Here is a 22,066-nt window from a genome sequence, read left to right as displayed (position 1 = left end):
ACAAAGCTAAGCTAAATCTAATGGAAAAGAGGGAATAAATGAAGAAGAAGGTGGAGGATGGAGACGAAGATGATGAGGTGGCATATTGAAGCTAGAATCGGTTAGGGGCTCATGGAGGCTTTGATACCACATGTTGGGGAGTTGGAGATGGATATCATGGAGAAGAGAGTGGGAACCAAATGGCAAAATGTTCCATTGAGTTGAGAGGAAGTCCTCTCTTTTATAGAATGGGAGAGAGGGTGGCCTAGATCATAGGCACCTCTCCTACATCAAAGGAAATCATTCCCTACATCATAGGGACTCCTAAATCAAAGGCACCTCCCCATGGGGGGGCCTTTGCATTACATCGTCACTTATGTCATAGCCTAGACACATCAAAACACTAAGTGTGCTACACACACACACACACACACACACACATGATCATAGGACAAGCCCTTGATCACAGAATTCCCAACATTGAGTATAGAAGTATATCTTTATTCATCCATCCTATGACATGAGTTTAATAAACTCATATGTTATTCCTATTTCCTTTGACATGTTTACAGTACTTGCATATATTTTATTGAGTATTCTATTATTTTTGCATATTTTGGACAAAGAAAAAAAGAAGAAATTGTGAATTTCTTACAAGGCCCCAAAATGCTTTTTTCCTAACGGGAGGAGATTTTTAAATTCCACCACAATATTGTCATACAGGAGTAAGGGTAAACTAGAAGTGGATATGCTTGCATATTGATTTGTAATCCAATGTGGAAAGTGGCTAGAGGGGTCAAGGTGCAGTCAAATGTGGCAAATGGGTGGAGGGCAAGGTGCATCTTAATAACCTCCTTTGTTAAAACTCTAGGCACATCCATCCTTTGGGTCAAGTTTTCATCAATATGAGAGATCTCAATCTTATGTTCTACATCATCTACTTGCTCACTATTTGATGTGGCTATATTCAAGCTCAATCTCTTGGTAAATCCATAATCTTGAAGAACTCTCAACCCCATCTAGTCACTTTGATTCGCAATTCTTGGATGCATCTTCAAGCACAATTTTCTAACCATCCTCAGCCCCTTCTATAGGCATATTGCCCTTCTATAGGCACTAAAGAACTCTTAGTCCTAATCTACTCATTTTTATTGGCAATCCTCCACTGCATCTTGAAGAACATTTGTCTAGCCATCATCGTCCCCTTATGAAGGTATATTGCCCTCCCATAGGAATTAATTCTTTCACAAACATTTGTGCACTTGCATTGTAAATGTCTACCTACTACTGAGAGGTTGGCTTGCCAGCATGACCTTCTGGAATCTTAGTGGATTGAGGTAGGGTCATCATATTCTCATGGGGCTTTCATCAAATCACCCTTATCATACTTGCAAGTTGCACTTGTTGCAAGCTTAGAGAAACAAGGCACAATATTTTTCCCCATTGTGAGGCTTATCCCTTCATACCCTGACCAAAGTTATCAGGGTCCCACCTAGGGTTGTTGCTAGTATATTTTGCACTTCTATTTCTACTCATTCTTTGGGATATTTTGTTAAGCTCAAAGTGGGGCGTCATTAAAGGTTCTTTTTTGGCAAGGGAAGCCACGTAGTTAGCTTTGATTAGATTGCTTTGCCCTTGGGCGGTTGGTCTTCAAGGTCTAAAATTAGTTCCTTCTTTAGGCCACCTCTCTTTGGCATTTGCCTCGGATGCTTAACAAGGCTTTTGCCTCCACTACTACAAGCATATGAGAACTTCATGCTTGGCTTCCCATTAATCCTTAATCAGATAAAGTCTTTCTTGTAGTCATGCTCAAGAGCTCTTGCTAAAATGTATTATTGGTATCCCAACTAGCATCCTTAATCATTTCCAGCTCACTTTTAAGCCTCTTGATCTCCCAATTCAATGCTTGTATTTCTCCATCTTCACACACAAGCATAATCATTGACCAACACTATTGGCATGTGTCTCGTCAAGCTCATCAACCTTCTTCTTCTAAGATTATGCTTAAGTAGGTTCGGTGTCCAGTTATTGCTTCTACACTAAGCCTCGAGCTACTTGAGTATTGAGCTCAATATTCAGGTTTATGGTTAATTTCTCTTGGAGTCTTGCATCTCTCTTCAAATCTTCCATTATTGTTTATCACCTTGGGTATCATGCCTTGCTACCCAACTATTTCAAAAAATTTAAATCATATTTAGAAGTCGATTACCTTCCCCAAAGTTGATTACCTTCTCCTTGTGTGTGTCATGCAGTCTTACATTTGTTATCAACCTTCCTCAAATAAAGGGATTGGGAGTTGAGGCACAACTCCTCTTCATTGTCCTCAGGTTGGTCCATTGTGCCTATAGTAGTCTCATTGGCTAGCTTGTGAAGCTCAATTGTGCTGGGAGTTTGGAGGCTTTTGATTCCATTGGATTCGTGGGCACCATCAATTCTTTTCATTCATGCTTTCTTGTGCATCTAAAAACTTGTACATCCCTTTTGGCTAACCGTTGGCTTCTGCAAAGAGGCTCTCTCATAACTACCCTAAGATTTCGCTCTTGGGCCTCTTGGAGGCAAAAACTCTTGATATTGGCTAGATGCATCCTCTACAATCTCCTTAATACCCTCTTAAATGCTAATCATGGAAATGAAGGGATAAGATGATGACTTGTTGTCATCGAATGATAAAGCAACTAGGCCATCATAGAAGGTTCTAGCCAAATCAATTGGCTTTCCCTCATGGAATGCAAAGCTAACATTGCTACCACTCTTCTTAAGGCTGGCCTATGTATTCATACACAAGTATGAAGGAAGGCATAGTCATCTTCCCTTTGTTTCACTCATCATGAAGATGTGAAACTTCCTTGAAATTTGCATGTTCTTTTTTGCTTTTTTGCTCGTTTTTTTTTTGGGGGTTGAAAAAGCATTTTTGTATTTCACTCATGATGCAATTATGGATCTCAATGTATATCTTCAAAATAAGAATAATGTATTGCATGCATGCAAAGGCAAGTGGGAGGTCATCTTCAATGTTGGCTTGGGGAAGCACAAATGTATCGATGATTTGCTATGAACTGGGTGTGAAACTAGATCAAAGTTTTTTTTTGTTGGGCTACTTTGTATCAATGTTTTTTTATTGATGAGGGGACATTTCTTACTAAGTGCGAAAGTGATGGCAACGAACAGATGGAGGTGGCATGTTAGGCATGGAAAAATAGATGTTACTCTACAATTTTCTATAATGACTAGTATGTATACTGCATAGAGTTGCCATATTGAGGTCTCCCATGCACATTTGTGCTTCCTTCGCAAATTTGGAATGGTCCATTCCAAATTAGTTTCTTTGCAGCAAGATTGTCGACAATTATAAAGCAACATTAATATACCTTTCTCAAGGTATTTTTACACTCCGTGTCTGTTCTTTTCTCCTTATTCGCTCCTCGACGGTTTTCAATTAATTAATTTTAGTGCATCTCTCCTCTGTCGCATTTTTGCATATTAACCTAAGCTAATCGCATTAATTTCTTTGGCTGGGTCAAATCAACCTTCTCCCTCACTCCCTGGCTACATCGCCCCCCTGCTCTCTCCTATCTTCCTCTTTGCCCTATCCCTCTCTAGCTCTCCCCCCCTCTCTGCCTCTCGACTGCTCTCCTCAGCCCTCCCCTCTTCCCGTATCATTGATGGGAGCCTTTCACAGGCCGCCTTCTCCTGAATCTCCTCTACTCAACCTGCCCTGGTCTTTATATCAACTGTAGAACCTTCTAGAGAGCAGAAACTTCTCCAAGAAGCTCCGCACTCTAGAATCTTCTCCTGCTGCCGATCTGCAAGCCGATCTGCAATTGATTTTAGTCTCAAACCTACATTAAATTTTATGTGCAAAAAAGTTTGCTGGGGGGCCCTATTCTCTTGTGATGATGTAGCTTGAGCATTGTACTTAACTCAATTGTTGTAATCCATATTGCATTGCCTCATTCTCATTGACATTGTACTTGGACTCCACTCTTAGTCTAGGGACCAAAAGTCAATTGGAACCACAACATGGAATCCAAAAGAATCTTTAAAAGGACATGCCTTATACATCATTTGGTACACCCATAATGTGCTATGTAGCTTAAAATCCAAATTGGTGCAATTAGCATTCATCATCTTGGTTAGAATAGCATTTAGTCTTGCTTGTAGATTTAACTTAGCATTCATCATCTTGGTTAGAATAGCCGTTAGTCTTACTTGTAGATTTAACTTAGCCGTTATTTTGAGGAATTAACTAGTAACTATTGGCTATCATGTAATGAGAAAACCTTATTCATAAAGTAAGCTCCTTTGTCACTTAAAACCCAATGGGCCAACCAAACTAACATATGATATCCTCAAAGATGGATTGATCTATACTCTAAGAATAACTATATTGGAGGGTTGTGGCTTTGGGCTATTCTATGGCACACTTGATTTTGAGATAGGTGGGTGTGACTTGCTAAAAGTGTCCCATCAAGTGAAGTTCCCAGCACTGGAGAACTTAGCATGGACTATTTGATTGGAGTGGTATGTGAATATCTAATAAGGGTTGTCTCGTTCTTTGGTAGACATCACATTGTTTAAAACTTGGATGCAACAAGGTCATCCACCACAAATTGGCCTACATTATCTGATTGAGAAATTAGCTCGGACCCAAAAGTGGGCTCACAACTTGATGAGCTTCCTCAACTGTTAAATGCTTTCATGTGGTGATACAATGTCACAGAATTCCAGCTCAATCTTTGAGCGCTTTGCCTATCTTAGCTTGGGCATTTCATAAAAAACGTTACAATTGACAATTACTACGTCGTCTCCTTGTACAGTAAGTCTAGTACCTTGATTGCAAATGTAGATGCATGTAATAATTTTGTCAATATATCTAAGTTTGAATGCACCATAGTCATGGGAGATTGGATTTACCAAGCTTGTGTACTATTTACCCACCAGGTTCTAATACATGCTCGGTGATCCATGAAAAGCATGAATGTGTTCCCAAGTAATGCCTAAAGTTTTACTTGATATATATGATACCAAGCGCCAACAACATGTGGTGCTAGTGTTAATGCTTTACTTGCATAGTAGATAGGTTAGGCCACCCGTCTTTTTGTTATGCGAGTATAGTTGTGATGAAAAACCTTGAGGCAAGCATCAACATGAACATTAAATGACATTCCATTCTAGTTATCCTAAAATTATAAACTTTGCAACTTGATCCTTAAGATCTCAAAATGCATGTGCTTGTTTTGAAGTCCACAAGATCCAAGTCTCCTTTTTGAGTTTGAATGATTGCTCAATGACTCTAGGAAAACGTTCAATCAATTATCAATAGAAATTGATAATGACAATGAACAATCTAAAATGATCAACTTGACATCACTTCAATGGGATCAATCTTGGTCTATTTGAACATCATTATGCCTTCCTTGAAAATGGTGTGGCCAATCAATATGCTAGACTTCACACAAAACACACATTTTTATAAGTTTAAGCATTGCTTAAGCATATGCAAAGTAATGAGGTATGAGTTTCCTCCATCATGCAAACACATAATCTGTCAAGAAATATTGCACAGACTTGGTTAGATTCTAAAGTCAATCCTAACTATTGTCATTTACTCGTTTAAGTAGTCTCTGAAGGTCTCAATCAAAAACCTTCAAAACATTGATGGGAAATTTTGTAGCCCTAATGCTCACCATTTGGTGATAAAATGTCATCTTCTGCTAACCATTCTTAACAATTATACCCACTATACTAATACAAAAAGTAACATGGTTTATGTCCTATGACTTGATCCAAAATCTTGTTAGAAAGAATGGGGAACTGATTGAGTGCTATTTACACGTGTAACTTAGGCACAAATTTGCAAAATCATTTCTGGTAATCAAACATGCAAGGTTGGTTGCAACCTAAGCAACAAGGATGATATATAAATTATTTACTTGAGACATTATAGTCATGGAGACTATAGCAAAGTACTCCATGGAACCACCCTAGACATAATGTGGGTTCTAGAGGATACTTTGTGTGGTTACTTGGGATGCCTCCCTGAGCTAGTGTTGGTATTGTGAATGATTCCATGCTAATATTGCCATTGCTCTATTTATTGGTGTTATGTTTGATTATTGTATGCCAATCACAATTATGTTGGCATTGATCAATTTGGTAATTCATTAAGTTGATTGTTACTAATGTATTGTGTCTTGAGTACAGACGATAGAACATATGATTAGGATTGGAGACAATGCGAGGATACTGATTGAGGCATCAAATAATGCAAAGGGCACAAGAGCTAGGGCAATATATAGCTAGCATGGACGAGCTACTAAGCTCAACAAGTCTACAATAGGTTACATAGACAAAAGCAGTACGTCAAGGCAACACACAAGCAACAAGCCTATCAACATGCCACATGTCAAGCTAGGTAGAGGACCCATGTCTAAGTAAATAGAGCAAGTCTGGTGGTGGACTGGTCGACTCGTCAAGATCAAAGTGCATGCCAATTCAACTATTTTTGGGGCGTCCAAACATTATATGATTCGGGGTCTCAGTACTTCAGATAGGACCTATCAACAGGCCATGTGTTAAAGTCAAGCAAAGGCCCAAGTGAAAGCCAATAGAGGAAGTCAAGTGAAAATTTAGTCGGCCAATCTATCACAAGGTCGGCCTGTAGACTATGTTATCTTGGGAGTATCAAACCCTTATAGAAAGCACCCAACATTAGATAATAAATCAATGGGTGGAAAGAGGCACAAGCTTAAGTAAAATTTGGCGAAATCCATGAGCTTGTGAAATGTAATAGACCAACTAGTGCAAAAAGGCATGAGCTTCGATGTGACAGGAAAAATCTCATACAAAATTTGTTTTGAACAAACCATCCAACAATGCTCCCAGTAAACATGAGCTCACTAACGATGGAGCCGCAAGACATGCAGATATAAGATAATAGATCAATGGGTGGAAAAGGCACAAGCTCAAGTTAGGTAAAATGCGGCGAAATCACATTCGAAAAGCGTTTTAAACAAACCCACCTAGACCGGTAATAGATCAATTGGTGCTGAGCTTGATGTGATGGGAAAATTCTGATACAAAATTTGTTTTTAACAAACCATCCAACAATGCTCCCCCTAAACAGAGACAGTTCATGTTCATGGCTCTAAGGTGGACAAATACTCTTGCATATAGAACAGAGTGATTTGTTGCTTGAAAATGGAAGAAATGCAAACGCATATGATGTAAGATTTTCTAGTTGGTGTTAACAAAGATCATTTGAGTTGGGTTTTGCAAAAGAAGTTTGAAATTACCTAATACATTAAGAGAGATCAGGGGCAATGGGACAGTGGGCTCTAGGCACAGAGGAAAAACTATTGCTATGGCAGTGTGCTCTGCTCCTGCAGCTGCTGGTGGATTCATGGAGAATAGGCACGAGTGGTTGGCGATGGACGGTGCGCTGCTGCAGCTGATCAATTCTTGGCCTGCCCCCACACGGTGCAGCTCAGTGCTACACTAATCTGCTCCTCTTGGCATGTTTGCACAGTCCAAGGCTGCTACATACATCATCCAACCATCAGACTGCCTGCTCTTCTCTGGACCAGTAGAAGACATAGCATAGGGCTTCTTCTCATGTTGGCAGCAGAACAGGACAAGGAGAAGAACACTGAGAGAGCTGCAAGTACCACCGCCCACCTAGATGCTCAGACTTACAGCCACCTTTCGGGCTATAATTACATCCACACCTACAAAGATTTATATGGTACGTCCACTGCTAAGCAGGCTAGAAGATTGTTCCTCTCTGCTCGCATTTGATCATAAGTTATGCTCCAGTTCTCAAGCTGGAATGGTATGGGAAGCCCCCATACATCAGCCCTTTGCAGCAAAGCACCAGCACAGCTGGGACAAAAGGGTTAGCAAGCAGCCCCCTTTGCTCATCATCCGTGGAAATGAATACGTCAGCCATTAGCCACAACTAATTAGCCTAGTAACCTAGAGCACATGACAGTTTTTTATAGCATACTAGACAAGACACATTTTCAGCCATTCAACAAGTCGTCTGTTATGCTCTTGTATATCCATCCCTGTTTGGTAAACTTTCAGAGGAATTCCTTTCATTACAACCGCCATGTTTGTACAACCCTTCAAATCCATGTCCATCAGAACAAAAAAAAAACAGCTACTGGGCATTTTCCATGTAGTGGACAAACTCCTATACAACAACACACAGGCACAAACTATCATGCAATAACTGCACATCTAGGACCATTTCCCATGGACTTTATTACAAGGTGCATGAAATGACCTCAAGCAGCTCTACCGAAATACGTATAAGCGTGCACAACCAGAGGTCAAAAGAATATATAAATTCTATCTGCAAAACCTATGAACATGGACAGCTCACATCATGTCGTCTTAACTTCTCCACTTTTGCTCCGGAAAGTTGAAAGAGAGAAGAAAGAGCGTGAAGCTGTAAACCACATATAATCTGTTAGAAAGTGGAGACAGCTGACAGCAAAAATGTAATATTCACAACAAAACAAAAAGGCATCGTGCAATGAGGGAAACAAAACCAAAAGGCATCGTGCGGTGAGGATCTGTTGCTGACCTTTGGTTGATGAGCTTCCCGGAACGTTGTCATACTGAGTCTTGAAATGGGATTGTGCTGGAACAGAGCTCCTAACTGGAAAAACCAACAGCCAGTTAGCACGCTATGGAGGAAAAGTACATTTCACTATCAGATACAAAAGCTCACAGGTAACTGGATAGTTGAAATACAGCAGGCTATAGCACCATAGAAGATATGCAATGTGAACGGGTTAGAAGACACGACGTCAACAGCCAGAATGCTGAAGCACCACACCAGTTTACCTAAGCTTTGATGCTAAACACCTGATCCCCAGAACCATTCCATTATTAACTCATGACTAGTCCTAAAAGGAAAAGGTGCGGCAAGACATCCAAGTGTTTGGACACATTTCAAAACGTTTCTAGGCCAAAAAGACACCTGCGAACACAATTATAATATAGGTGAAATTTTGCCATTTGGTACTACCAGTAAGCTTTGTAATGTAAAATAAGCACCTCCCTGCTACCATCAAATACTGAAATTGATTCTTAGAATCTCTTGCTATGGACATTTGTACCCATGGTAAGATGCAGCAATAGACCCGTAACCTCTGCCTTGCATAACGTGCACACAAATGCGCCCATACACACGTGTGCGAATAAATTTATACATTTAACAATGTCATGTAGATTTTCTCAAAAGGAGAAGGCAGATAGAACCGAGGAGGCCAAGATTATGGCCTAGAGGTGCTCATATCTTGGTTCAAGTCATTAGGGGCTATATTAAGAGCCTATTGTAACAACCCCATCCTCGTAGCCTTGGGGTGTGCTTGTGATCTAGATAAGGTACAATCTCTCCCATACCGATAACATAAATTGCTACCCGTGATACCATACCGGTTTTTTTCAGAGCTCCAAAGTTGAATGGCAGGCACTGCAATGATAGAAGGTGCTAAGGAGAAAGCTGGTGGTAGAAGGTTAAAAGGATGAACAAACCGCATGATGTAAGGTTACCACTATAAAGAAGGCTGACGACTTCCAAAGGCTTGCCTCGAGGTGCTTGGACCTTGGGTTCAATGAAGTCTTGGGGTTTAACACCCTTTGCCTGTATAGCAACCAGCCCAGACCTAGGGTTCAATCAAAGTCTTGGGGTATCAACACCCTTAATAATTCCAGAGTTGTTTGCCCATACAACAACCAGTCTTTGAGGTAGCTGATACAAATTCAAGAATAAGAACAGGGAAACCAAGGTCATGGACTTGTATAGGACCTAGGTCAGCAATATATATTCTTACAAACTGTTAATCTTAGAAAACTCCCACATCAACAGATGGCACTATTCTTGATCTCCCACTAAGCAACATCTATTCTTGCTGAACTGTTAATCTTAGAAACTCCCACATTGCACTATTCTTACTAGAAACTCCCACAACTACAGATCTTCATCTCCCAAAACTACGTACTCTAGAGGCATGCAAGAGTGCAGAAAAGTATGGCTTTACTGTACCTTGCTCACCGAAGCTGTTGGAATCCAAAGCAGATCCAAGTCCTACGTTCTTGCCGATGCTTGAAGGCAAGTCCCTAACCTCATCCCCATCCTCATCACCCTCGGAAGTCGTTGAAGCTGAGACCCAATCCGATGAGTTCTGTACAGGGCTCCGGCTGCTCTTTCTCCCTAACAGCAGTAGTCTCTTAAAGCCCTTAGCATGTCCCTTGGATGTTTTCTGAGATCCAGAGTCACCCCATTTCTTCCTTGATCTGGCGATTTCTGCATTCACAGGACTCGCTTCTGGTGAGTGTGCTTGCTGAATTGCATCCAGGAGGCGAGGGAGGTTTTTTGACGGAGTAACAAGAGGTGACTGTGTGAGGGGAGCCAAAGGAGCGTTGTACTGCCCTGTACTCGCCGTAATTGGCACTTCAGTAGAAACAGAAGGTTCATCTGTATCATTTACGTCCATTTCTAAGTCTGCAGCTGAATCATTATCCGCAGATGATATATGAGCAATTGGAGCTTCGTAGTCCTCACCACTAGGAGCTCCATCTTCGTCATCGTTCAGATCCAAATGAGCTCGGGAGTCTTGGGAATCTGCAAGTGCAGTAATCGGGTGCTCAAATTGGGGATTGCCATGGAGGGAAGAACTCACATTGGCATCCGAAGTGCTTGTATCATCGTTCAATTCTTCAAGAACCTTGATCGGGGCATCGGAAGATACCGATTTCTCGTGCATCTGCTCTGTGCCACGAACTTCCTCCCCATCCGTAGTGATAGTTCCTACTTCAGTTGACGCTGGAGCCCTGATTTGGACAAACCCGCTGTCGGCTCCTGCCCTTTCCCCTGCTTCAATCGTGGGAGGATCTGCAGCTTCTACTGCCTCTACGGTAGCTTCCTGCAGTTGCTCGGCGCCCTTTGCATTTCCCTCTGGCAGAACGGACGGAGGTGGAGCCTTGTTACCCTCTTCGTCCGTTTCCTTAACATCGCTCTTAGCTTGCTGTGTAGCAACCGCCGCTACCGCAGTGCCCGATGCAGTTGCCTTTCGAACAGAAGGTTTTGGAATGCTTCCATTTGAGCCCGCATTTGCAGCCGGTTTCTTAGAACCTGATTGAGATTTTGGAGGCTTCACCGCAGGTGAGCCCTCCGCCTTGGTCTCTTTCGTAGCGGGGCTGCCTTTCCTTGCAGTGGTCGTTGACGTCTGCTCCTTCTTACCCTCGACGTGACCGTTGGAGTTGATCGTAGTGTCTTTGGGAGCCGCCGTTTTCTCACTGTTCTTGAGCTGAGATAAGCGCTGCGATCCGGTGCTAGCACGTACAGCAGGTGTGGTCTTGCGGGTTTCTTTGCGAAGCTCGGAGAGGGAAGGCACAGAGCGGGTGAGTAGATTCTCAGCTGATTTCGGGGTCTGGGGAGTGCGAGGGAGTCTGCTTCCATTTGAGATTTTGGCTCTAGTCACGTTTGGTGAGAGAGAGGAAGCCCCATTTATGGATCCGCGGGGACTGGAGCCAGTAAACTTGTGGGAAGCTGTTGGCGAAGGGTTGCTGATGCTGAGGGGGGCTGGTGCGTGCGATCGAAGACCACGCGGGGTGGGAGAAGCAGATTGGGCACCATTGGAGCCTGGGCTACTGCGAGCTGCAATCCTTTCACGCCGCTGATTCTTCAAATCCTCGATTCGTTTCCTTTCTTCCTCCTCCTGCATGCGCACACAAACAAACCGTTCGAAATCAAACCAATTGCCAAAGTAAACTACTACATTTCATACAGTCTATCTCATACAGTCTGCATACTACTTGTCAACACGTTGCAAAGCAAGTAAGCAATCAACACACAAGCATCCACGCTCACATCGAGTTCCCATTTGCACAGAATTGCGTGAGCTACAGTAAGCAATTACGCTCACATTCAACCTCCATTAGATACAACATGCCCACAGAATGGCTCGCAAAGCTTTGGAAGGCAGGAGGCCACAGAAATGTGATTTTTACCCTATGTGAGTACTATTGTTTCAGTGCCTCCTATATGCATAATATGTTGAGCATACAGTATCCCGAGGCATACATGGGATAAGCTCCGCTTTGAACCTAATTTACCTACCTTCCCATTTTCATGGGAACTGTCATATCTTACTACTCTTTAGCTTCTTTACATTTGAGATCGATAGCTCTTCTCTTGTAGCAAAACTATTCTATCCGTCCCTCTCATCCACAATAATCACACACCAAGTTTTTATTGCTTCCAATCCTTTTCTTACCCTTGTCTTTCGGTAAGTAAGCATGTTTTCCACTAAGCCACATAACTTAAATCCTCCTTTCTTCACTTAAAATCATTGAGACTACATCATGAAAATCCAATGAAACAGAATTAACTCTCAAAATCGTAACAAGCTCAGAATACCTTGGTGGAAGGCTGGTAAGTAAAATTGCTTTGGTGTCATTGTCCTCGAACTGAGATCTAAGTGCTTACAATTGTTTCATAATAGACTATATTCTATTGAGATGTGTGCTCAAAAAGTAATTGTCTGCCATATAGGCTATGGTGAGAAATGTGCCCTTGGCTCTGTGCTTCCTCCATTTCATGACCAAGAAAACCGTAATACACTGGCACTGAGTTTCCACACAAAGCAGAATTACTTGGAAAGCAAGGAAAAATGGCCCACATGGAATTGTTAGATAGAGCGACCAAGAAAACCGTAATACACTGGCACTGAGTTTCCACACAAAGCAGAATTACTTGGAAAGCAAGGAAAAATGGCCCACATGGAATTGTTAGATAGAGCAAAAGTAACTACATAGTCAGTCTCCACTTTTGAAGTTACTTGCTAAAATCTCGAAAAGAAATGATCTTGGAAAGCAAGGGCCCGAATAAAGTGCTGCACTCACTGCCAGTGTCCTCAACTCTCACCAAACTACTTGCTAGACCTTGAAGGTAAACAACAAACTGACAGAATTACTGGCAAAGACCTTGAAAACCAGGAGCCAATTGAGTAATTTTACACTGATTTAGTCTCCAATGTGCAAGTAATTACTTACTGAGAAAGACCGTGGAAAGCAAGGGCCAGAGTAAGCAGCTAGCTATACTCTCTGTCAGTGTCCACTCACACACAGAATTACTTGCTAAAACCTCGGAAGGCCACCTATAGTAACCTACACATACATTCAGAGTCTCAACACAATTTTTGGGTGAAATCAGAGTCTCAACACACACACACACACGATAATTATGAAGACATTGAAAAGCAGGAGCCAAGGTTTACACTCTTTTTTCACACTCACCCACCCACTCACAACCCCACGGTCCACTACTAGGAGCACATCCGCCCAGGACTTACGCCGCCAGGCAGCAAGGAGCCCGTCCGTCATGCTTCAAACAAGGGCAGCCGTTCAGGTGGGCAAACACCTTACCGCCTGAGCTGTCGCTGCTCCTCAGGGTTTACACTTGCTTACACTCTACTTCACTCTCGCCTCACACATTGATAAGAAAAAATCGAGTTGGAAACTATGAACTCTCCAAACGGTAGGTAGCATGAAATTCCCTCGATTCTCAACTAATGAAGACCAAGATGTCAAGTGAGGGCTGTCAACCTCCGTTTTTAGGTCTCACTTTAGGTGCTCCAACGTTGAAAATTTCCCACAATGTTGTCAAGTTTGGGAAAGCAAGAACCAGAGTTAGCCATGACCACAGCACATGCTAAGCTAGCTCTCTCTCTCTCTCTCTCTCTCTCTCTCTCTCTCTCTCTCTCTATATATATATATCTATCTATCTATCTATCTTTAGTTCAATAGCACTGCAAAGAAACAACATATTCCAGCTCACCTTCTCCTTCTTGGTCTTCTGCAAGCCTGCTTTGTAAGCCCGAAGCTTCTCTGCCCTTAACTGTGCTTCTGCCAGTGGATTGGGCTTGTCTGATCTTTTATTTGTACCAGCTCTCCTCCTTTCCAGCATCTCCTGCATAGCTTTGGCCTTGGCTTCGCGCTCAGTCCTCTTGGAGCTCGTTTCTTTGGGTTTTGCTCCTCTTTTCTCATCCTCCAGCTCCTGCACTCCATTTTCTGATGGCATATCCTTCCCATCCTCCACACTCTCTTGCTCCCCGCCAGCCTGTGCATTGTCCATCAGCTGCATGTCATAGTCAACTGGAGTATTCCAAGATCTGCTAACCGACTCCTTCCTCTCAGGCATCATAAACAAATCGTCAGGCTCAAAGTTGTCGGAAGCCTGAGCAGCTTTATCCACATGGTTCTCCAATGGCATTTCAGACTCTAAATGGAGAGAAGTTCTCCAGCTGAGGTTTGCTCCTTCCTGGGACGGACGGTCGAGGACAATAAAGGAATCATCTAAAGACATTTTGTCAACCGCATGCTGCTCAGAGTCTCCAGTTGCAAGCTCAAAATCTGGATCAATAGTCCTGCCGGCCGCTGCACTATTAGATCCTGCTCGATCTGAAACAATGAAAGAATCATCAGCAATGTGTTCTCTCCGATTTGCTCCCCCCTGCTGTTCAACGAAACCTTCAGTCGAATACAGATCATTGGACATTTTATTGCCTGATTCCCTCTTGGGCAACATAAGCATATCTTCCGGCGTCTGGCCTTCCATCATGCCTGCGCCAACTTCTTTTCTTGTGAAGTTTCCAGCCTTAAATTCCAGCTCGGCGACATCATGAGCTGAAGAGTTGAAGCTCCTCTGTCCCACTCTGTTGGTGACGATGGATGCTTCCTCACCAAATGCACCGTCCTTGGCAGCTATTCCTTGTACCACTGTTTGTGTACTGCCGTCCTCGTGTTCATCGTTGGCCTCACCAGGATCAGTCCATCTCCTCAATACATCCCTCTTTGATGACCAGTTTCGGGATTCCTTTCTGGAAGGTTTCTTCCTTGCATCACTCGGGTCACTTTTTTTATTCTCAAATAGACCAATCACGTCTTGAACTCTGACTCTCACGCTCTCCGCCTTTGATTGTAACGTTTCGTCATCTTGACCACTGGCGCCAGAATTATCCTCCTCACTCCAACTTCCAGAGGACTCACCACCGTCGTCTCCTTTGCTCGATCGATCTTGTGAGTTGGGGGCAATGTAGTTAATATTGCGGATGACAACCATACCAGAGCGCCTACCACCAGAGCGGCCAATCTGAACCTTCCTCATTGGAGAAGAAGACCTCCTACTGGGTGAAGAGGATCTTCTGGGCAATCGCCTTGTTTCAGCAGGTAATTCTCCAGATATGTCCATCGGTGACTCCATTGTTTCATTCCGACTGGCATATTCTGGAGTCTGTGGATCAGAAATCTTCTGAGAATGATTGCCAGAAAACTTAGGATTCGGACTGTGGATCGTCTCTTGGGCATTAGTATGAATTGTTGATTGTTGTGCATGGTTTAGATCTGTCCCATGCGCTGTTGGACGTCCCGGCTCTTCATCTCCTTCATGTTGAGTAGCGTGCATACCCCCACCTACAAGATTCCGAGCCATAGAATTATCAACATGACCTTGATTACCTGGCTGATATTGTGCTGGCAGAGGAGATTGCACATGACCCATCCAATTGGGGTTGGCTTCTGCCCCCTGCCAGCGATTGCTATCAACATAGGCTGGCTGCATGAATTGATTCCCCAAGTAATGTGGATAAGGCAGAACAGGAGGATGACCTCTTCCTGGACCAGCAAAGCCATAAGGCGATTCAAGATGCTTGTTTAAAGATGGGTGCATTGCTCCATGTAGACCGCTTTGAGTTTGCCCTTGCCATCCTTCCATGAACGGCTGTCCTCTCACAACGCCAGGCCCTCTCCCTTGGCCTGGATCCATGTATTCACCATTTGCAATATGTCCTTCCAGAAAGCCCATTCCAGAACCTGATGAGCCCAGATAAGAGGCTGCAACAGTCTGCAAATCCTCGGGTGTCAGCTGGTTCCTTCCTCCAACAGGAATAGGTCTATTCCTTGCCCGAGCCATGGGGCTAAACTCTCCATTAAAGTCTCCCATCATCACAGGTCCATTGCCTGGCCTCATACTAGCTGCCCATTGCCAGTACTCTCCCGTTGGATCATCTAGTGACCCACGCCAGCTAGCCCCATCCCCGCCAAACCTTCCCTCAGGTGGGAAGCCTGCACGATGAGGGTCATCTGGCTGCATTTCTCTGCCATAGATATCAGACCAAGCATCTGGAAATTCCCTAGACTTCAAATAGGAGCCCTTTGCATTTTCCACACCCATGTAAGGCATATCTGCTTGGGTAGAACCAGCCTCTGCTGCAGCCAAGTCCAGATCTTCTAGCCACAGGCCAGCTTCTTGCCTCTTCTTACACAATGCCATGAACTTAATGCAAGCTTCCCTGCAAACAAAGTTACGATTACATAATCATAATCCTCAACATTCCAATTCCTTGTTACAGTTTTGAATCAATAGATGCAAAACAGGTTTTACATGCAGAATACGGTCAAATTCTTACCTCAAGCGATTAGCTCCAAAGCATTCAGCAAACACCACCAGGTCACCCATGTGCTCCACGCTAAAACCAGCTGCGATTGCACGAGCAAATGCCATTCCCTGCTCTTTTTGTAGCATCAACCGGCGTGCATCCATAGCCCTCAACAATCGCTGCCTAAAGACGATAGGTTGGTTAACCACTCCCTGTCAAGGCATCAGATCACAAAAAAGGTGCCGAGTCTGACACAAATAAGAAGACAAAAAACACATCAACAGGCACCATCCACAAGTTAGACTGACTTTGTATTCTCTCCTTCCACTGCACTTTCCGCACCATCAAGCGATTCTCGCCGTGTCTGCACGTCAAGATCACAGCATAGTCAAAGAAAATAAAACATAATGTCAGTGAAATCACTGTAGAAACTACTTTGCAAAGTATATCATAGAAGTAATTGGAAACCTTTGTCACTTGGGCTAGTGGATCAATAAAAAAGAAGGTAAAAACAATTACAAAGGACCTATATGAAAAACACCTTAGTAGGAGTTACAGCAGGCTTCTCCATATTTGCAGATGCCAAAACTTTCGCTCCTACAAGAAACGTATAATATTTTCCACCTCTTGAGCACTTAGAAACGTCAGTCATAGATATCTCAATTGTATTGTATACTTTATGAGAAAAAAAACTGAGACCATAAAAATACATGATCTTTGTCACAACATACACCTGGAGGATGTCTCTCTAAACAACGCGAAGCAACATGTGAAAGCAAATTGAACAATGCAGCAGCCCAAGATGAGGGCCCTTTCTTCTATCTCAGAAGAGACATTGTACATCCAAAGTAAATTCTAGCAAAAGGGGGTCTTTTTACCAGACTGTATCTAAAGGCCGGAACCAACACTTGAACAGTCGACATGTTATGAAGACGTGTTAACACCCCTCGATGTCATTACCATGTGATTTATACATAATAATTCCACGGTAACATCTTAAACACTAAATCGGCTCAATCTTACAACCAGCATTGAAATTTCAATTCCAGTAGCACAGCGCACAAAGCAACAGGTCCCTCCCTAGAAGTCCTTTGACATCAAAGGTTTTACTATAACATGGATTCAGCCTTCAATTGTAGGAAAAACAGCACTAGTAAAGAAACGTTCAGAAAGTGCATTCATTAAGGCCAAATCACCATTGTATATGCCAATCTAAAAGCTAACGCAATCTCTTGACTGTCAGCAAACAAAGAGTGTTTGATCTGCGTAAACATACTTATAAGATCCATGCTCCCATACAAATTGTGTGAGCTGCTTGATTGCCCATCAGAGAGCTGGGAAGCTTTCTATGCCACTATGGCTGCATGTGTTGAGGATGCGTAGCATTGTACGTTCCTATCAAAATATGCACGATATATCCAGGAATGTCCTTTTGCACAAACATGCATGTCACCATGGACAGATACCCTCAAGAAGGTATCTGCACTGGATCCTTCAAAAGACACATGCTTCAAGGATCTGCGTATTTTGTAGACATACAATCTACTTGCCTAAGAATAGGGCATATACAAAGTTTATGAAGAAAGGCAGTACTCGGTATTGAGGCAGGTATCGAAAAAGGGATTCTAGGATGATACATTGCAATAAAACGTACACTGAGATATATATATAAAGGCAACTCGTACCTGTAGACGATTGAGGGACCTTAGAGGATTGGTCATCCACCTAAACAAACATGATTCAGATCGTATAAGCTAACTGGAATCAATTTTATTTTAAAATGAAAAAACTTAAGTTGATTTGCTAGGGACTGCAAGACTACGTAAATTTCACTCACTGATACGAGTTCGTTAGCCTCATCCGCATCCTTTGTTTGCTGGCTGATTGCTTCGTCAAGCTCTATCAGCTCAATTTCAACAGTGCTGACTCTTTCTAGCACCTCAGGAGTACTTACAAATCTGACAAACCTGGTCACAGATGTTTTTATCATTTTACGCACAAGAACGAAAACCAACTTTCCAATATTATCCTTCGTTTCTTGACATTAGGTTCATTGATAGCAATCCTTGCAACCTCAGAGACTGTACATTGAAAGGATACTCCTACATTACCTTACCACTCCGATTTGTCAACAACGTGAACTTTACGTTGCGAATCCAAAACCAAATCACACTACAAAAACGTGACTACCTTTTACAGATCAGAAAAATTCAAACCAACGAGAATCAGGCAGGATCTGACAAGCGCTTGCGTGAGCGTTACTATTCTTTGATTACGATCAGACTTCATTATGCTAGATCTGTAAGAGTCCTATCGACGTTACAATTGGCTTCCCTACCTTTCCATTGTACCCTTGGTAAACCATGAAGCACTGTGAGGATCCGGTGGCTCCAGCCGAATAGAGTAGCCTCCTTTCGCTAGTTGTTCCTCTGCGACACGCAGATGTGCTACAAATGGTTTCAACAGTCCGGAGGCCAACTTATAGGTCATTCCTTGTGCAACGACATGAAGCTCGCACCTGAAAAACCAATGTGTATTCTCACCATAAAGTTCATCACATTGATTCCCGAAAGGAATGAGACTACTAAATCTCCAAAACCGCTGCCCCAATCCTTTTTCCGAGACTGCGCACGGTCAACTGGGGATTTTTCTAGCTTAATTTACAGCTAACTGGAACCATACAGAAGTCCGACAGGGATCTCAACGTAATATGTCTGGACAAACCTCCGTCGAACAGTTAATTCTGGACATCAGCATTACACTAAGCGCGGATGCACACCTCGTTCGGGTGGGCGTGAGCTGGAAGATAGCATAATCGAGCTGCGTGTCTGCTTTCATATTGCACAGCTTCTCAACTCTCGTCGAAGAGGCTTCCAATTGGTAGCTGCAGAATTCCGCCTTTTTACAGTCTAGATCACATTGTAAGGAAGCTGCGTCGAGGTGGAGTGGCCTCAACTAAGTCAATGACAGTAGATTTGAGAATGCAGTCCAGACCCAACAACTGTTTGGAAGAAATCCGTCTGAGGACTTGCCAAGGCGTCGGTTAGAAACGACGGTGAAGCAGAGGCGGTGAGGGAGCAGGGAACGAGATACAGGACATGAACAGGATGTCTCGGCTGGGAGGAGCTGATGGGTTGAGGAGCAAACTTGACAATAGCAAAGTGAAGCAAGGAAAGGAGATTGGGAAGATGGATCTGGGGAGTGGGGAGGGAGCTTGGGAAGCAGAAGAGCATGGAAGTGGAAAAGACGAAGTGAAGTGAACTGTAAGTGAAGGAGGAGGAGGAGGCAACGCTGGCCAGCAAACTGAGAGGCAGGTTGCAAGAGAGCAAGGAAGAGAGAGTAAGGTCGACAAGAGGGCGGTGATGAAAGGGAGCTAGCACCAACTCTTCTGACAGAGGAACGGAACAGTAGGACCTGTCTACAAAGGTATGTATGTGCCTGATGATCCAAAAGAGAAGATTAGGAAAGGTAGAAGATGGAGAAGACCTTGTTACTGTGCATCAGGAAAAGCCCAAAGTTATAAAAGAGCTACCTTTGAGCGCTTACCAAGTCTCTCTGCCTCTCTCTGCCTCTGTGCGGTAGTCTCTCTCTCTCTCTCTCTCTCTCTCTCTCTTTCTATCTGTCTTGCAACGGGCAGTTTTGGCTCATTGAAGCTGTTGAGGAGGAATTTGTAACAGCTAGCTAGGAGCTTTAACTGTGATGGGTTTGTTCGAGAGATAGGTACTAACTACGTAGATAGGTGGCAGAGGACTCTCTCTGACAATAGAGGTATGTTTATAGGTGGCAGAGAGCTTTCACAGGGGTGTTGAAACTTTGGAACTTGGAAGTTGAAACTTGGGTCCTTCTTCATTTAGCTCGGTAGGGGAGTTTGAACTTTGAATTGGGTTTCGGCTTGCTGTTGAGCCTTGATTGCTTGTCGCTCTGCAATGAGCACCCAATTAGGGAAGAGCAGCCATAGTAGCAGCTAGCTTGATTGATTTGTATGGTGGTGGCAGCCAGCAGGGTGTTTTTTTTGTAAGAGAGAATATCTTATGGGAGAAGGAAGCTCACAGTGAACGCCCGGTGCCTTTTGCATGTGGGGGACGTGTGTAGAAGAAGGCAAGAGCCCAGGCAAGCAAAAGCCATGAGCAGCACAGAAAATTGCATGAAAGAACCAGTAGATTTATCAGCAAGCCTTTTCTCTTCTTGTGAGTTTAGTAGAGCAAAGAAGGTTCACAAGGGCATTGCAGAGCAGAGGAAGGACGTGGAAGATGATGGTCACGAGTGAGAGCAAGGTTGCCCACCATGGACGACATTGGAGTCTGTGCCATATCTCCTTCCTTTCATCTTTCTTTTCACACTTTCCTTTCATTTTCTCCCCCGGCCCCCCTTGCACTTTATTGGAGGAAAAAAAGACACTACTTTTATTACCCTTGGCCCTAGGTAGATGCATGTGCGTTTTCTCTCCCCCTCAGGGTGGGGCAGAGAGAGAGAGAGAGTGTGTGTGTGTGTGTGTGTGTTACACCAAGGGTGAGAGAGAGAGAGAGAGAGAGAGAGAGAGAATCAGACAGATAAAGAAAAAGGAGAGAGAGAGAGAGCTTGTCTTAGCTGCATCGACCCATTCAAACGTCCTTCTAGAGTGCCACAAGTTTTAAACTGCCAGAAGGGCAATAGTAATGATGGATTCTTTTGCCAATCGTCTTGCCAACAACCCAAAAAGCTCTTGCTAAAACCTACTCTAAGCAAGCGTTCGTTGACAACACCAAATGTGCTCTTTTTCGCTCCAAGCAACACACAAAATGGTACATGTGCCTTGGCTCAAAGAGAAAAGAAGCGCGCGCGCGCACACAAACACACACACATTTTATGAGATAGCACAAGGAGAATATCATGTTAGCAACCACTCAACCCTCATGGAAGTCAAAAATATATATGTCTTTTTATGACAGCCTTTGATTATGACATAAAGGTCAGCACTATGGTAGGCAATGTCTTTATAATTCTCTTGGAGCTTGCATCATCTTTACCCCAGCACATTGAGAAGGTGCCTTCATCATTGTTTAAGATTCGGTTGGTTGCATTAGATAAATGCCTATTTATCGGTTTGTTTTTCACTTAACTTTCTCTTTAGTTGAATAAAATCTCTCTCTCTCTTCTCTCTCTCTCTCTCTCTCTCTCTCTCTCTCTCTCTCATTATGTAGCTAACTTCTAAAATTTTAAATTTTGGGTTCCTAATTTCTTTGCTCATAAAGTCAAATTGCATGAGGATAAATACTAATAATGCCTTGTTGGGCACACTAGCCTTGCAATTAGTAGTAGGGATACCTTCCTTATTAGACACCCTAGCCTCTTTTTGTTGGTATATTCTACTTACTCTTTGTTATAAAAAAACTAATTTTGATACTAATAAAAATATATTTTGCTCCTTACTAGTTGGGTGATAGACCCATGATGGTCTATTTAGGAACAAACAATCTAAAGGTTTGTTTTATTAATTTAAAGTTATGTTGTAGTTTTTCTAAGTTTTGTGTTTTTTTTTAAAGTCTAAAATGGGCAAATTGATCTAATTGTGTGTTGAAAGTTTTGATAGCCATAATAGTATGTCAATGTCATGAAACTTTGGGCTCAAGACCCAAACATCTTGAGTTTTGTGGGCT

The 22,066-nt window shown here is 43.0% G+C and overlaps 1 protein-coding gene across 2 annotated transcripts; it reads right to left on the bottom strand.

Moving 5' to 3' along the window:
* Positions 1-7,150: 7,150 nt before the first annotated feature.
* On the bottom strand, positions 7,151-20,293 carry LOC147887872 (uncharacterized). 2 transcript variants are annotated; one of them, XM_087393495.1, is made up of 12 exons: positions 19,963-20,293; positions 19,210-19,868; positions 18,769-18,948; positions 18,268-18,397; positions 18,116-18,155; positions 16,972-17,027; positions 16,739-16,794; positions 16,461-16,613; positions 13,832-16,343; positions 10,037-11,711; positions 8,570-8,644; positions 7,151-8,431 (listed from the first exon to the last, which is right to left on the bottom strand). In XM_087393495.1, exons 2-12 carry the CDS (start codon positions 19,266-19,268, stop codon positions 8,367-8,369), a joined length of 5,001 nt encoding a protein of 1,666 aa, XP_087249621.1. In that variant the 5' UTR covers positions 19,269-19,868; positions 19,963-20,293; the 3' UTR covers positions 7,151-8,366. The 2 variants fall into 2 exon arrangements, with proteins under 2 accessions (XP_087249621.1, XP_087249620.1); XM_087393494.1 differs by having other exon boundaries at positions 19,977-20,293.
* Positions 20,294-22,066: the final 1,773 nt, after the last annotated feature.

This window comes from Dipteris shenzhenensis, chromosome 22 (genome assembly GCF_047967505.1).
Source record: "Dipteris shenzhenensis isolate YYH24624 ecotype China chromosome 22, Dip_SZ_1.0, whole genome shotgun sequence".
Classification (NCBI taxonomy): domain Eukaryota; kingdom Viridiplantae; phylum Streptophyta; class Polypodiopsida; order Gleicheniales; family Dipteridaceae; genus Dipteris; species Dipteris shenzhenensis.
This window is presented reverse-complemented; position numbering and strand designations above follow the sequence as displayed.